The 18409-nt window shown below is 35.9% G+C and overlaps 1 protein-coding gene across 1 annotated transcript in view; it reads left to right on the top strand.

The window, feature by feature from the left end:
• The window catches only part of LOC149130814 (solute carrier family 23 member 1-like), a 20264-nt gene extending 2660 nt beyond the window's left edge, over positions 1-17604 (top strand). The window contains exons 2-14 of the mRNA XM_089343625.1: positions 3327-3470; positions 5172-5329; positions 6115-6206; positions 6829-6905; positions 9202-9383; positions 10711-10831; positions 11305-11461; positions 12410-12559; positions 12840-12943; positions 13451-13580; positions 15345-15488; positions 16523-16618; positions 16772-17604. Coding sequence (XP_089199751.1) covers positions 3327-3470; positions 5172-5329; positions 6115-6206; positions 6829-6905; positions 9202-9383; positions 10711-10831; positions 11305-11461; positions 12410-12559; positions 12840-12943; positions 13451-13580; positions 15345-15488; positions 16523-16618; positions 16772-17037 — 1821 coding nt within the window. The 3' untranslated portion in view covers positions 17038-17604. The remainder of the gene's footprint in view (positions 1-3326; positions 3471-5171; positions 5330-6114; positions 6207-6828; positions 6906-9201; positions 9384-10710; positions 10832-11304; positions 11462-12409; positions 12560-12839; positions 12944-13450; positions 13581-15344; positions 15489-16522; positions 16619-16771) is intronic.
• Positions 17605-18409: the final 805 nt, after the last annotated feature.

An 18409-nucleotide genomic window follows, 5' to 3' on the forward strand; every position in this document is an offset into this window, starting at 1 on the left:
TATACAGATGTTCGTCGCTGGCTGAGAATTTCTTGTCTGTTTATTTATCGTGGTGAAGCTGAGTCACCTAACAGAATCGAAGAGAGAGATGTGCCGCGGTAGTTTGGTGTGGTGTACATAGTAAGTCGTGTTGACGCTGGTAGCGTAGAGGCTGCTTGGTAGGTGCTGGTTAGTAGTCGTAGACTCTTGTTGTTGATATGGCGACGGCGGAGGTCATCGTGGCTGGACGAAGCTGCTGAAGTGGTGGCTGGAACTGCTGCTGCTGTTGTGTGGTACACGGAACAGTTCTCAAAGAGAAACTGGACCGAGACAAATTTGGCCGCCGAGTTAAAGCTATTTATAACAAACTATTGGCTCACCAGATGGTAGAAATATACTCTATCACGTGACCTTATTAGGGGCCGTGATTGGTCAGTTTGCGTTCTGGCGGGAACGGTTCGAAGAAGTTGCCGATTCGAATAATGATCAGTCACGTGATGACAAGGAATGGGTTCTCTACTACGCTCGCATTTATTTATATTTAAATGAGAAGATTGTATGTAATGGCGATAGTAGTTTGTATCTAATGGCGGGAGGTAGTTTCACTACATATATATATATATATATATATATATATATATATATATATATATATATATACACACACACACAAAAAGAATGTGAGTGTGTGTGCGCGCGCGCGGTTGTATATGTTGTAGTAGTAGTAGTAGTTGCTGTTGCTGTTGTCTTTTTTTTTTCTGCTGTAGCAGTAACAGCAGCGACTCGAGTGTCGGTATGTCCTGCGGCATACGGGTACATACGAAGATGTACGGGTACATAAATTAAATGTAAATCATGTAACAAAAAAAAATTTTTTTTTTTAAATTCGACGCTTAGGAAGTTTTCTTGTTTGTATGTATGTATGTAATTTTGACCGGTCACCGACTGAGTAACAAGGTTGTGAAGAAAAGTATCTTAACCGTCGTTCTTTAAATCTTAAGGGGTCTTGCAGGTTTTTATAGTCCAAAATAACGTGGTCGTCTGTAGCTTATGAATTAAGGATTTGAATTCTCTCATTTGTATTTATGTCTTTATTCAGCTTTATTTCAAGATTTCTTGCCAATAGAGAAAGAGTTAGTTTCTGACCTAGATACAAGACTCCTTCATTGAAATTTCAACAACATCAACAGGGTAATTAATTGCGCATATTTATGTGAATATGTGCAGTATTTGGAGTTAGTGCATATGCAGATTTGTATGTTTCGTTTTATGTCTGTATTGTCATGCATATAGCTGCATGTCTAGACATGGTCATATATATTTAAATGATAAACTTTTTTTACAAATTTTTATAGCTCTTGTGATGGATTGGATCTGTAGTCTTCGAATCAGCTTTCTCTTTTCTGCTTTTGAGAAGCCTAATTTCTCAAGATTTGTACTTTAAGCAGTGTTACATATCTCAATGTCCCAATAATTACAAATATAAACCTGAACTTGTAATCTGGATAGAATAATTGCAGATTTCTCAATAGTTCTGCGTAGGTATTCTCTTTTTCGCTAATCTTTAGCTTTATGTTAACGTCCGGTGGGCAGCTGATTTCTACTACAGTACACAGTTTCTATTCTTAATCCCAAATCACTATGTCAGGTCTATTAGGTTTACATTTTATTGAGGTCTTCACCAGTACTCCTTATTATGAGTGGCTATGGCCTCTACCACATATTTCTGTGGCCCCGGAGTTATCCTTCTGATGGGTCTCATTATACAGTGTCCCAGCTACATGTCGTATCGGTAGATAATACAGCGATGCCGGTGATGGCTTCGGTGTTAACTCCACAAAGTCTACATCGGTTATATTTTGGCATTTTGTCTGCTTCTCAGCTTCTTCTGATATTTCCTGTTAATACATATCCTTCAAAGTGGGAGTCAGTAATCCGGTTGTTGATCTACGATAAGCTGCTTTGGTTATCAATGTTATTATCATCTCGGAGCTTTCTGTCAACATATTCATGCATGGTCTTCAGCTGATCTACGCTCATCCTTTCATCTGATGACACGTTGCGGTAGAGTCGTGCAACTTCTCTTAAATAACATGTATCTAAGGTTATCAGTCAAGGAATGCTGCTCAAGCATGCATACATACGTACGTACATACATGATGGCCGTCCACTCGTGACCGAGGAAGACCATTGCCGACCTTCAGGAACATTGTGCACTCTAGGACTAACTTACATTTTGCATTTGCGGCTCCGTTGGTGGTTAATGAGCCCTGCTCTTGACAAGCATACACGATTGCAAATGCATACATACATACATACATACATACATACATACATACATGCATACATACATACATACATACATACATACATACATACATTCATGTTAGCTGCTTTCTCGTAAACAAGCAAAGCCATAGCTAGAAAGAATCCTTGAAATGAGTCATCGATGATGCAGTGTGAGGTCCTTGTATGGCTCTTGCGTCCGACCAAAGATTTGCACATTCTATTTCATAATGCACAGTTGTGTAGGCTGGCAGAGGCAACAGGTGCCACAATCTGAAGTTTTTTTTACATACCTTTTCAATCCTTCAGCTTAAAGGCACACCATTCCACAAATTTCACGTATTCTGTTGTCGACAATAGCCGTATGACAATTTACAAGCGGTTGCTTCCTATGTGTTCTTTCAAGCATTTCTTCCTACAACTCGTACACATCAAAGGCAACACTCCCTCATTTTCCACAGGTTCATTATTTCTAAGCTTTCTCTTGATCTTCTCGTGCTTTATATATATATATATATATATATATATATATATATATATATATATATATATATATATATATATATATATATACATATATATATATACGACAGGCTTCTTTCAGTTTCCGTCTACCAAATCTACTCACAAGGTGATCTGCCCGAGGCTATAGCAGAAGACACTTGCCCAAGGTGTCATGCAGTGGAACTCAATCCGGAACTATGTGGTTGGGAAGCAAGCTTCTTACCACACAACCATCCAACAAAATGTCTGTAAATATGTATATATATGGGTGTATGTATATGTATGAATGTCTGTAAACATATGTCAGGTCGCTCTTCAGTGCTACTGGTAACATGTAATCCAGTACAACCTGTTGCATGGTCGGGTCGTCGGCGACTAAACTGGCAACCCCACCAGGCTTGCTTGGTGAGGAGGGTGTTGTTGGACAGCCTGCAGGACGAAAAATAAGACCTGTCAAAGGGCGGATGAACATACATACATACATACATACATACATACAACGACGTGTTTCTCGTAAATTTGCATATTTTACGTTTGTTTTGTTTTTTTTAAATTAGGGTTATTCGATCGATGATGATGACACGACGGAACAAAAAGGACAAGAAGAACAAGAAAACGTGAAAACAAAAAAGAATTTTGATATTCTTTACGGAATCAATGATGTACCACCGTGGTATTTATGCATCTTTTTTGGATTTCAGGTACGTTTAAAATTGTTTAATAATTTTATAAAAAAAGAATCCTTCATTTGAATATGTTCCATTCGTTTATTTCATTGCTGTTCTATTTGTGCAGAGGTTGGAGATGGTATCTTAATCAACAGTAGACAGAGTAGCGCTTTCGATGACCTTTTTATTATGTGTCCTTCGAGATTTGATTAGAGATTGGAAATAAGGAGAGAGAGAGAGAGATTACAACTCTTGGTTTGTTATTTCTCTTTACAGCAGAAGTAAATAATGTACATAAAGCATACCGTCTGTGTGCTTGCGTGCATGCCTGTCTGTCTGTCTGTCCTTAATCATTTAAGTGTTTTGTCTGAAGTAGGAGCTGATTTCAAACAAACCCCCGCCTTTAGATTGTAGACAGCAACGTCACATTTTAAACTCTGTGCAAAGGTGACATTGCTTTCGTTATCTAGATTCTAAAGGCGAAAAGACTTGCATGGTTTCCTTGCTCTGCGTACAGATTGCATTTGTAATGTGAGAACCAGTTGGTTGATTTCCTTTTCTGAAAATCCAAGCTCATCGAGGCTGACAGGCATTTACTTACAAAGCAAAGTGCTCCACTTATTATTAGTATAAATGTGAATTTGTAATCCGGATATTGAAGCTGGAGGTTTCAAAGCAGCAGTTGTCCATAGTAATCTTCTTTCTCTTAGATTTTTCAAAGAGCTATTCACGTCAGCAGGGCAGCTGACCGCTACGACGGTACATACCCTTTTCTTGTCTGTCCCAAACAACAATATCCGGCTTGTTATGCTCACACTTGAGAGATGTTTTGATGGGAATGTTCCACCAGTATTCCTTGTGCTGGTATTTGTATACGTATTCAATATGAGGGGGGGGGGGGGAGTCCTCTATGTTTATTCCAGGGCAGTCATATTTTCGGAATGTTATCGCAGATTGTTTTTGCGATAACGTCATGTCATATAGGGAGGTGGTACCCTGATGACATTTCTGAGAAGCTGCTAATCACATGTGTGATATCTTCCTCAGAAACATGGCCCAATCTACATTTACGGTTGCGTCTTGGAACTCCTATGGCTTCACTGTCTCTTTTGTTGATTGGGTATCTAGCAGCAATCTCCTGTTCTTGGAATGTACGTTTGACCTATGGAAGAGAGCGGTGTAGGCCGTGACATTTTCGTAGTCTCCCAAACTGAAATGGTGAGAAGTAAGGGGAAAAGAATTACCGATTGGTGAGATATCCTTGGACTTGTGCCCTTATCGGAATGCTTGTGACAAAATGGACTCATCTAAAACAAGTCCAGAGATCGATTAGTTAGACTGAACCCTTCAAGGAGGTGCTCCAGTATGGCCGCAGTCTAATGACAGAAACAAGTAAAAGATATAAATATATATAGGGTTTATCGATGGAACTCGAAGTAGATAAAGCTATAAATAATATCGTATAAATATTGGGTTAAAAAATCCCTTTGAGTAGTAAAATTCGGAGACTGCACGTGAGATTCGAACCCACATTTTCTGTAAACATGACCGATGTTCTATCGTCTTACCAAAGCAATCCTTCGAATTCCTTCATTCATTTTAGAAGCTTTCTTCTTACCAACGAGAATAAATCCAATAAATTCCAATAAGGGATTCTTGGGACGTGGGAGATAATAGTGAAATGCTATATATAAGAGTGGAACTTAACTCAGATTTGGTTTTACTTCATTGCAGCAATATTTGACAGCTTTTGGTGCCAACTTCTCCCAACCTTTGATAATTTCCTCTGCTCTTTGTATGTATACCGATGTCCTTTCTATCAGTGAACTTATGGGAACATGTTTCTTCATTTCTGGTTTATCCACCATTTTAATGACCACTTTTGGATGCAGGTAAGTTCTATTTGATCCCTGTACGTATTGGTCTTTTAGTGATTTCTCCGTTTTTAAATGTCTTAACCCTCCTTTTTTTTTTTTTTTCTTTCGACAACCCTTTTCATTCTTGTAAGAGATAATCTCTAAGACATGTCTTACGGTCGTAGTCAATAGTTTAGAATGTTCTTTTAAAAATTAAAACTGTTATGTCCAAATACAATTCAATTCAAATATACACAACGTAGACATATACTTACCTAATACCCAACCCAATGGTTCAATATCTAGAAGAAAAAATTAGACAGAATGAAAAACATAGTTCTTGATCAAATTGCTTACTTTTAATACAACTTTGGGTATTTAATATAAAAATTCTAATCTTCAGACTTATGTTCCAAACTTTTAGTCATAACTCTACATTCAAGACGGAACAGTCTTTTGCATATCAGGTATTTAGTAGCTATTTCTTTTAGTAGCCATTTCCTGTTCTTGGTTAATTGTTATCCAAGAACATAGCCTTCCAGGTGAGATGTAATATACTTATCACAGATCCAGGAGAGGACATACTTCTTTTCAATGTTGCTAGAATTCTCTCATTTTCAGGATATTTACCCAAGCATAATTTCCGACTGTTAATTATTAATTAATAAATTACATAACTCCCTTCCATTCTCCGACCAGTTCCAAAGTCCTAGAAAATGGTTGCAGGTGTTGCCCTCCATCTTTTCGCCAAAACTTTCAAGAAAAAATCATTTCCAATTAACAAGAATACTAATTGATTTTATGATTACTTCTTTCAACAGACTTCCAATTTTGCAAGGAGCCAGCTTCAGTTTCCTTATACCAACCATAACAATGTTGAAATCAAATCCTGAACCATGTCCCTATCCAGACAGTAAGCTAGTCTTTTTTTCTTTTTACTTTTCTTTTTTTCTAATATGGTTATAAATACTGAGATCTCGGGAAATGGGGAGGGTTAGTCGATTACATTAACCCCATTACTCGAATGCTATTTATTTTATCGACCTCGAGATGCACAGTCGACCTCTGCAACATTTCAGCTCAGAACGTAAAGCTATAAGAAACACTGTGAAACACTTTGTCTAGCGTGTTAATGATTCTGCAAGTTCACCTTATTATTATTATTATCATTATTATTATTATTATTATTATTATTATTATTATTATTAATTGTTATTGTGATTGCAAGCGAAAGATATCAATGTAGGGCACGTTAGTTGTTACCGAATTTTCTTGTTTTGAGGGAAATAGTTTTTTGGTTCTTGTTGTAGCATTTTGTTATTAAGCTAACTCGTATCTTCTGAGACTGGTTGGCTTTGTGAACCATTCGTCCTTTCGAAGCGAATTCTGAAATTACTTGTCTTATGTAGGAACAGAATTTAGAATTTATTGTTGCTGTGGAGCCCAGTCCCGGCAGGAGTCCGCGGATCGGGGATTCGGGACCTCCTGGCTAAACAATAACAGACACTAGATCCTTTCCTTTTCTTGTTTTACAGATCCAAAGAACATCAGCAATCTACCGGAAATCGGAAGTGATGGTCACAGAGAAATTTGGCAGAAAAATATAAGACAAGTAATACAATGTTGTGTATTTTTTTTTATCTTTTACTTATTTCAGTCTACATCTGCCAAATCCATTCACAAAGCTTTCGTATATATATATATATATATATATATATATATATATATATATATATATATATATATATATATATATATATATTTTTTGTTTTGCAAGATTTTTGATGTGAAATCGTGTGTTGAAACCGATGTTGTTGTACTTGGGGATGGTCATATTGCCAGTTTAGCCAATAAAAACACACGCACTGTATATTTGGTGTTAATTTGCTTCAGCAATTTTTTTTTGTTTTTTTTTATCTACTGGGTTTTGTTAAATTTTGTTAACGTATGTAGTATTTAATTCCATTTGTTTATCTATGTATTGTATTATATTTTGTTCATATTATTACTGGTTTATGGGTAACATGTCACATGTTGTGGTTTGTGGTTTGTTAGTGGTGTGTGTTAGTGTTCCATTCTAGTTTCCTATTCAGGCTAGGTTTCTCTTCTATTATGTGTGTAGCTTCAGTAATTTGTCTAAGTGCTGCATCACTGCTATGTGTAGATAAGATTTTAATTTCTATGTTGTTGATTGACCCTCTATGTTCTTGCTCAGCGTGCTGGTACAGAACTGATGAGTTCTTCCCTTCCTTAAGTTCCCTCCAATGTTGGTTTGCCCGCTCCCCTATGCTCCTTGCTGTTTCGCCTACATATGTCATTGTCTTATTTCTGCATCGTCCCTCTGTACATCTTATACTATAGACCACATTTCTGGTTTTGCAGTTCGTTTGTGGGCTAAATCTACATACGATACAGTTCCTATCAGTGCAGGGGGTTCTACTGAAAGTAGTATGGGTGACAACATGTTACCCATAAACCAATAATAATATGAACAAAATATCATACAATACATAGATAAACAAATGGAATTAAATACTACATACGCTAACAAAATTTAATTAAACACAAAAAAAACAGTAGATAAAAAAAATAAATTAAAAAAACACACACACACATGAACAAATAAATAAATAAGAACAAATACAAACGAACAGGTATTAACAGAGAATATAGGTGATACAGCCACTCCCCATACACACACATGCACTTACAAAAGACATTGACACATTGAAGGACACGCATGCGTAGACACATACAATAGGAATACACAATACAAAATGGCTGATAGTTAGCAAGGTGAGACACACATAAGAAAGAAGGAAACAAAGGACCACTGATGAGGTCACAGAAGCGTGACGAAAGAACTCTGGTCGAAATAAGATTAAGATTAATGTAATATAAAGCTGAAGCAAATTAACACCAAATATACAGTGCGTGTGTTTTTATTGGCTAAACTGGCAATATGACCATCCCCAAGTACAACAACATATATATATATATATATATATATATATATATATATATATATATATATATATATATATATATATATATATATATATATATATATATATATATATATATATATATATATATATATATATATATATATATATATATATATATATATATATATATATATATATATATATATATATATATATATATATATATATATATATATATATATATATATATATATATATATATATATATATATATATAGTGGCTGTGTGGTAAGTAGCTGGCTTCCCAACCACATGGTTCCGGGTTCATTCCCACTGCATGACACCCTAGCGGTACTTCGCCCGTCTTTACGTTCTGAGTTCAAATCCCGCCGGGGTCGACTTTGCCTTTCATCCTTTCGGGGTCGATTAAATAAATACAAGTTTCGCACTGGGGTCAATGTAATCGACTTAATCCCTTTGTCTGTCCTTGTTTGTCCCCTCTATGTTTAGAGAAAGTAACAGAAGAGTGACTCAAGGTCCGAGAGATTCGTGCGTTGGCGCTTATCGAACTAAGTAAATATTGATAGAAATAAATATTAATAAAAAAAATATACATATACTCATATTTTGAGTTCTACTTTTCCCGTTTGCACAACATACCTACACACACATACACATACACGCACACACACACACACACACACACACACACCATATTTTCCAGCCTACAAGTCGACGTAGTATTGAGTATAAATATGTAGTGTAAACATCCAAATATTGTCACTGTTTTTCCAAATCCTGCTGCAATTCACAGAGAAATTTGGATCGTTTAAAATTCGTCTTGGTATAAAAATCGATCTGCCGTTTTGGGGGTTTTATGGTGGAAAATTCGGTAAAAGAAAGGACGATAAAATTGTGTAAAAAAAAAAAATGTAATGTCTGTTTATGTTGCAATTTCAGCTTCAAGGTTCTCTGATGGTCGCAAGTCTGTTGCAGATAGTGGTTGGATTCTCGGGGTTATTAGAGTTCTTCCTGCCCCTCATCGGTCCTTTGACGATAGCACCAACTATCACATTAATAGGACTGTCGTTGTTTCAAGCGGCCTCCGAAAGAGCTGCCGGTCAGTGGTACATTTCTATGACGTAAGTAATCAATTCCGTCCTTTCCACTGGTTTCAGCCGTTGTACTACGGTCATGCTGGAGCACCAACGTGAAGGCACGATTTTACTTGTTTATTTTTCTTTAATTTTGTTTTCGTTGTTTTTTTTTTTCTTAGTCGCTCGTATCGACTTCGATGCATGTTTTAAAATCTGGCACTTACTGATTCCTATTTCCTGAACCGCCTCAACGTTAGGACGGACATAAACGCAATCACGCGAGCACGCGCACGCACATGCATACCCACACACTACACACCCACACGCATATACACTCAAACACAAACACACCCACACACATGTACACCCACGCACACATTGATGTATGTATGTACATATGTATGTGTGTGTGTATGTATATAAATATATATATACACAAGACAAGACATAAATAATTGTCATCGCATATTTTCCTGTATTGCAGTAAATTTGGCTTACAGCTGTTTCGGTAATCATTACAGGTTCGTAATTGATAGGTTTACTCAATCAGTCCATTGATCGATTAAGAAAAATTAAACGACCTAGAAAATTAATGCTACTTTCCTCTGAATTATTTCTGGTTTTAACCAAGCAGAACACTGAAACCATTTGTCATTTCTCCTGTTAAACTTTTGGTTTTGGTCAAAGATTTTCTCATCAGAGAAGATCCAAAATATGCCATGTTCATGAAGGGTTTTGACCTTCATAAATATAATAACTGCTAGGCCTTGACCAAACGGTTTTCCTGTGTCTTTGCAGATGTGAATTGAAATCTTTTATGTGTATATGACTTGTATCACACGTCCTCATGCAACACAGTTTTGACAGTCCACTCCAACACCTGAAGCTTTCTGACAATGGCCCTCGTTGATTTTCTGGGACCATTGATAATATTTTGAACCCGTTGGATGAACTGCAGTGTCCTTACAATGTCCAGAAGTTTAGAATGTTCTTTTGCTTTGATACAGTTGAAACATCCCCACCAGAGTCTTCCAATTCCATCCAAACTTTTGTGCACAAAAAGATCTTTCAGCATTTAAAAAGCTGTCAGTTTCTAAATCATTGTTCCGCACTTATGACAACAATGACTGCATGGTTTTCCATTTCTTGTGTTAGCATTTTTCTGCCATTGCGGGGGAATCTGAAAAAAAAAATCTACTTTTATTTTATTTAAAAAGATTAAAATAGTGATAATTGTCTTCAAACTCCCCCTCGCACCCTGTAATGATTGACGGATCGATTGATTGATTGATTGATCGATCGATTGATTGGTTTGATTGATTGCTGTTTCATTTCCGCTTCCATCTTCTCTTTCTTTCTTTTATCTTTACAGAGTGGTCGTTTTGATTCTGATATTTTCCCAGTATATGCAAAATATACCGATTCCTTGTGGCAAATACAGTAAGAACAAAGGCTGTACCAGAACCAACTTCTATATCTTCAAAATGTTCCCGGTCAGTATTCTAGTATTCTGTAATTCTGTAGATTTTATATTCTGCAACTATTCTTTTCTACTCTAGGCACAAGGCCCCAAAATTTGTGGGGAGGAGGACAGTCAATTAGATCGACCTCAGTACACAACTGGTACTTGCTTTTGATGCGTGTGTTCTCTAGGTTCTCTCTTATATCAGTGGCTTAGTGGTTAGGGTGCTGGACTCATGATCTTAAGATTGTGGTTTCGATTCCTGGACCGGGCGATGCATTGTCTTCTTGAACAAAGCTCTTCATTTCACGTTGCTCCAATGCACTCAGCTGACAAAAGATGAGTAATCCTGCAATGGACCGGTGTCCTGTCAGGTGGGGATTTTATACACCATGGAAACCAGGAAACCGGACCTTGTGAGTCGACATGACTCGTAAAAGTAACTTTAACCTTTACTTTAGTATTCTCTCTCTCTCTCTCTCTCTCTCTCTCTCTCTGTTGCAGGTGGCCCTTGCTGTCTGTGTGGTCTGGTTCCTCTGCTACATTTTCACAATCACTGACGTTTTCCCAGCCACGCCAGGTCATTGGGGGCACAAGTCTCGAACTGACAACACCTACAAATATCTCCAGCAGGCAGCCTGGTTCCGGTTTCCATATCCAGGTAAGACACACTCAATTATTTCAAGTTATTGCTGTTGTTGTTGTTACTGTTGATGTTGTAGTTGTTATTGTTTAATGCAAAGTCGGCTCTGGTTGAGCAGGCACTTTCTGAAAGGCAACCCAGCCATGACCATCCTGTTTAAAGGGTTGCATTATCTGTCTTTTTCTTGCCTTAGTCAACTACCAAAATCTCCAGATAAAGATACACGTGGCTGAAAGCAGGTTAGTGAAAGAATATTAAAAAGACCTCATGTTAATTGTGAATTGGTTCCAATTTCTAGATTAAAACCATAAACAGGCTTTTTTCCTTCGTCAACACAATACACGGGAAATATAAATACAAATAATTGTACATACCGTATAAAGTAGATTCACACGTCTACATACAAATATTTGCATGTATAGATCCAAGATAAGTCACGACAGCCACGTGTATATTATAAGAATAGCCAAGCAGTAAATGCTATTCTGGTCAGGAGTAAAAATAATTAGATTATTTCATTTTATTTATTAATTCATAATATATATATATATATATATATATATATATATATATATATATCATAAATATACAGGGATTAGCATTGAGTTGCTTCTCCAACATACTGAAAATTTAGAAATAGCAGTCAAAGAACTACTGATTCTAAACTACAAATTTTTCTCTAAACGGATGGCGATATTTATGGCACACATAGAACAAAAAGAGAAAAATTTGTAGTTTAGAATCAGTAGTTCTTTGACTGCTATTTCTAAATTTTCAGTATGTTGGAGAAGCAACTCAATGCTAATCCCTGTATATTTATGATGATAAATGGTTTTACCGATAAAGGTTTTTTCATACTGAACTACTTGGCAAAATTGTTAATTATTAATTCTATTACTAATTGACGATTCCCTACCCTTATTCTTGTATATATATATATATATATATATGAAATCTCCATTTCAGGTCAGTGGGGAGTACCAACGGTGAGTCTTGGAGGAGTTCTTGGTATGATGTCTGGCGTTTTGGTGTCAATGATTGAATCCATTGGAGATTACTACGCATGCGCACGCATATCTGGAGCCCCACCACCCCCAGCCCACGCCATCAACAGGGGTAAATATCAAATATTTAACTCATTTGATAAAGAACCGGGACAAACACTACAAGGCACTCGATTCTACGTTCATATAGATCCGCCAATTCAGTGTCATGTATTTGTATTTTTTATCGATTCCGAAAAACGAAGGACAACGTTGTTCTCAGTGGGATTTGGTCTTGAAGAGCCAAGAATCACAACGAGAGAAAGCTGTGATAACATCGATAAATTCTTTATTTGCTTTATTATTACTCTCCGTACACTTTCTGTTATTTATGATATTGTATTTATTCAAAGGAATTGGTGTAGAAGGTATTGGCTGTCTGTTGGCTGGTGCCATCGGAGGAAGCAGTGGCGTTACATCTTACAGTGAAAATATTGGAACAATTGGCATCACAAAGGTTTGTATAGGATCTGTCCTCTGGCACATGAAATATTTTCTCTTGAACTGAGGTTTGGGAAACGATTGATGCTTCAAGCCCAAGACATTTCCTTGTCTGTAGTCACTTCCCTCTTGTCAGTTCGTAACTGCCTTTTAACCCCGACATCGATATCGGGTACGGCAAGCATATGTAATAACCTGTACCACATCTCAGAAGATATATTACACTAGATACGTAGATTTAATTTCATAATAGGGGGTTTGTAGCGTCCTGACGGCCTCCTTATATTACACAATATAAATAACCAACAAACAGTTAAATTTAAAAGAAATTCCATTAAGTAATTAAAAAATCTAACCTTTCAGAATTATAATCAATGCTAACTTCAAAGTAGTTAATGCTCTTGATAAATAATACCACGATAGCAAATTTGATTAAACTTTACAGTATATCCATAAGAATTCTCTGTTTCTCACTCATCCATCAACACACACATACGGTCTATTATACCCTGCCTTGTTACAGATCGCCAGTCGTGCTGTCATCCTCACTAGTGGAATCATTATGATGGTGTTGGGATGTTTTGGAAAACTTGGCATTTTATTGGTCACTATGCCAGACCCAATTGTTGGGGGAATGTTCCTCATGATGTTTGGTAAGTCCTTTTTTCGTCCTCTCCATTTTGCTCTTTATATATATGTGGGGGGTGGGGGGGTGTAGTTATAAATGATGTGAGAAATAGTATGATGAAATTATTTGAACCATTGGAAAATTCAAACATCATAACAAATTGTTTCGTAGCTTAAAGCATGCAAAGATTATTTTATTATGTTTAATAACATTTAACAAAGATTTTTCATTCACCTGTTGAGGTGGCTTAATTTCTGCATAGATTTAAAAGATTATTTGTATTAATGCAGACATGCAAGTAATTTATTTATTATTCAATGTGATAAAATAAAATGAAATCTTTGCATACTTTAAGTTATGAGACAATTTGTTGTGATATTTGAATTTTCCAATGGTCAAATAAATTTCATCATGTCATTTCTAACTTTATACACTCCTAATGGTCTTCTCTTGCATCGTACAATATATGCTATATGGTTTGTAGAATGAGATACATTAAGGAGATTTTTCTTATTTATATACATATATAGGCGCAGGTGTGGCTGTGTGGTAAGTAGCTTGCTTACCAACCACATGGTTCCGGATTCACTCCCACTGCGTGGCACCTTGGGCAAGTGTCTTGTACTATAGCCTCGGGCCGACCAAAGCCTTGTGAGTGGATTTGGTAGACGGAAACTGAAAGAAGCCCGTCGTATATATGTGTATATATGTATATATATATATATATATATATATATATATATATATATATATATATATATGTATGTATGTATATATATATATATATATATATATATATATATATATATATATATATATATATATATATATGTATGTGTGTGTGTTTGTGTGTCTGTGTTTGTCCCCCCACCATCGCTTGACAACCGATGCTGGTGTGTTTACGTCCCCGTAACTTAGCGGTTCGGCAAAAAGAGACCGACAGAATAAGTACTAGGCTTACAAAGAATAAGTCCCGGGGTCGATTTGCTCGACTAAAGGCGGTGCTCCAGCATGGCCGCAGTCAAATGACTGAAACAAGTAAAAGAGTAATATATATATATATATATATATATATATATATATATATATATATATATATATATATATATATATATATATATATATATATATATATATATATTGGTTGACTGAGTTGTAGAGTGGTGGTTCGTCTCTAAATTAGTTATATATATATATATATATATATATATATAAAGTTTTAAATTTAAATTTAAGAGAGAGATTTGACACTAATATCCATTATTATTGTTATTTATTCCTATGTCTAATTTATTCCTATTAAAATAATAATGGATATTAGCGTCAAACCTGTCTCTTAAATTTAAATTTAAAACTTTGGATATATAAACAAGGAGAACGATCTCTAAGGAGTCTAATTTAGACTTTTTTGCGGTGAAATTTCTTGCTATATTGGTAACGATTACATGGTTTTCTATGAAAAATTATATATATATATATATATATATATATATATATATATATATATATATATATATATATATATATATATATATATATATATATATATATATATACATGTGTGTGTATGTGTTCCACTGCCATAAATTAATGGTCCAGCATAGGTGACTAACAGGAAAAAAAGAAATCGATGATAAGTACTTTGGTCGATTCGTTTAACTAAAATTCTACAAACAAAGTAGTGCCCCAGCATGGCCACAGTCTAATGACTGGAACAAATAAAAACAAAAAAGGTAATCGATATAGTTCTGTCTCTCTTCCTCTCTCTACATATATGTTTCTTCCACAGGAATGGTAGCTGCCGTCGGTCTTTCCAATTTACAACACATTAATCTAGAATCTTCACGGAATTTGATGATTCTTGGAGTCTCCTTGTTTGTTGGATTATCTCTGCCTTTGTGGATTCAGGCAAATCAGGCTGACATTAATACAGGTGAGAAAATTGCATCAATACAAGTGTGATTATGCATTTATACAGGTAGATGTTGCATTAATGCAGATTAGACACCAAATACTGGTAGACGTTACACATTTATCGACCTACATGCATACTTATCTATCTATCCATGTATGTATGTATATGTGTATGTATATATGCATATATGTATGTATGTTTGTGTATATATATGTATGTATGTATGTATGTATATCATGGCCCTCTGTTGGTTATGACGACGAGGGTTCCAGTTGATCCGATCAACGGAACAGCCTGCTACTCGTGAAATTAACGTGCAAGTGGCTGAGCTCTCCACAGACACGTGTACCCTTTAACGTAGTTCTCGGGGATATTCAGCGTGACAAGGCTGGCCCTTTGAAATACAGAAATAGGAAGAAAGAGTGAGAGAAAGTTGTGGTAAAAGGATACAGCAGGGTTCGCCACCAGCCCTTGCTGGAGCCTCGTGGAGCTTTAGATGTTTTCACTCAATAAACACTCCTCCGTATGACCTTAAACTGCACCTGGTCGTGGGGCCCTAGTTCAGGAGCTCTAGGGTATTGAGGACTCTGGAACCCATATTGGTTATTATTGTTCTCAGATCTGCTCTGATCTAGAGTGGTAGCACCTGTCAGGAACCCCAACCATTGGTTACTTAGAATATAAGGGCTTGCCCAACAATGCATACGAAGACAGGACCTGGTGGACTTTGCAGAAAAAATCCTATCTACAACCTATCTGTCTGTTTATTTGTCTATCAGTCTCTGTCTATCTATCTATCTATCTATCTATCTATCTATCTATTTATCTGTCTGTCTGTCTATCTAATTATCTATCTATATACCTATGTATCTACCTGACTGTTTACTTGTCTGCTTATCAGTCTCTCTCTCTCTCTCTCTCTCTCGTTCCATATATATTTCTAGCTAACATATTCCAGCCATTAAATATATTGAATGTCAGATTAACAATTTTACCAAAATCCATCATCCAAAGATTAACAGATTTCAGTTCTGAAATTCTTATTTTCTCAGGAAATTCTGAACTGGACCAAGTTCTTGGAGTACTTCTGGGTTCCAATATGTTTGTTGGGGGTTTTATTGGGTTCGTTTTAGACAACACAATCCCAGGTAAGAATGTTCTTTTAATTCCTTCATTTAGTTTTGTGTGTATAATATGTATGTATAATTATTCTTAGAACATATTCTATCCTTGTTAATGCAAGAACCTGATTGTTAAAACATTATAGCATAATTCTAATTACTGTTAACATTTAATTTCAGGAACTCCCGAAGAACGTGGAATTATCAAGTGGGAAAATATTGTTGACAGCAAAGCTAAAGATACTTCTGAATCCTATGATACTTACTCATTCCCAAGACCAATACAGAAACTAGTCGACAGGTGGACTTGGCCTGTTTATGTACCATTTTGTCCATCTTATAATTCCTACATCTCCAGGCTTGTCAAGCGTATCGCTGCCTGCTGTTCATGCCGCAAAAAACCAACTGAATATGTGGCAAAAAAATCCATTGAAACCACGTTGTAGCTGTGGTTTCTGATAATCTTGTTCACATATTCACATAATATATATATATATATATGTGTGTGTGTGTGTGTGTGTATGTGAGTGTGTGTTGTGTGTTGGGGAGTATATATACATGTATCTATGTTAATGTTAAATGTGTATTGAGTTGTGTCCCTCGATGGCAAAGTGCAACTTCAAAGATTCCCTAAACAAGATCTGAAAAGATGTAAATAATGTTAAGCACCAACTGGTGCCCCGGCATGGCCACAGACCATTGTGCTATGCCTTCTGACCACATATATTTTGTTTCCATGCAGGTCCTTTTAAGACCCACTACTAAGCTGAGGATCCGCCCATATTAAAATATATTGAAATTTATTATAATTTATTATAATATCATGTATTTCTATTTCATAACTCAGATGGTTTTTTTATCTTCTCTTATTTTTTATAATCTTTCATTTAACAACACGAAACATCTAATTAATAATTTCTTTTAATTATCAAACTATTCAATCTTTGTATGATTATTCACTTTCTTCTGTTTAACAACACTATTTTTATAATTAAAACTTTAAATAACTGAAATGAGTTGTTGATTAGTTCCTTATTTTGAGGACAATTATTTTATTTTTCTGTTTTTTTTCTGGGAGCTCCTAGGACCAGTTGCCCCATTCCCATGGTTTACAAGTGATTGAGAATACAACATTCTTCCTGAACAGGGTCCCAGTTCATTGTGGGATTTAAGGCCACTAATTTTGAGGGGAGGGGTAAATCGATTACCTCAGTTCAAGTATTTGACTGGTAATATATTTTATGGCCCCAAAGGAACAAAAGCAAAAGCCAACCTTAGTGCCATTTGAACTCAGAACATAAACAGCCAGAAGAAATACCACTAAGCATTTTTTTCTGACATGCTAGTGACTTTACCAGCTTGCTACCCTGGGGCCTAATTCATGTAATATGATCAAACAGACTATTTGATGCTATACATCGCTGATCACAGTGCACTTTTACATCATTTCAGCATTCAAATGTTGCCACCCAATAGGTGCAGGCATGGCTGTGTGGTAAGGAACTTGCTTCTTAACCACATGGTTCCAGGTTCAATCCTATTGCATGACACTTTGGGAAAGTGGATTTGGCAGACAGAAACTGAAATTAGCCCCTTGTGTATATATATATATATATATATATATATATATATATATATATATATATATATATATATATATATGTGTGTGTGTGTGTGTGTGTGTGTGTGTATGTATTTTTGTGTAAGCATCCCCATCACTGCTTGACAACCAGTGTTGGTGTGTTTACGTCCCATAATTTGTCAGTTCAGCAAACCGAGAATGATAGAATAAGTACTACGCTTTAAGAAAAAAATAAG

This window comes from Octopus bimaculoides, chromosome 27, assembly GCF_046866305.1.
Source record: "Octopus bimaculoides isolate indiv1 chromosome 27, ASM4686630v1, whole genome shotgun sequence".
Lineage (NCBI taxonomy): Eukaryota > Metazoa > Mollusca > Cephalopoda > Octopoda > Octopodidae > Octopus > Octopus bimaculoides.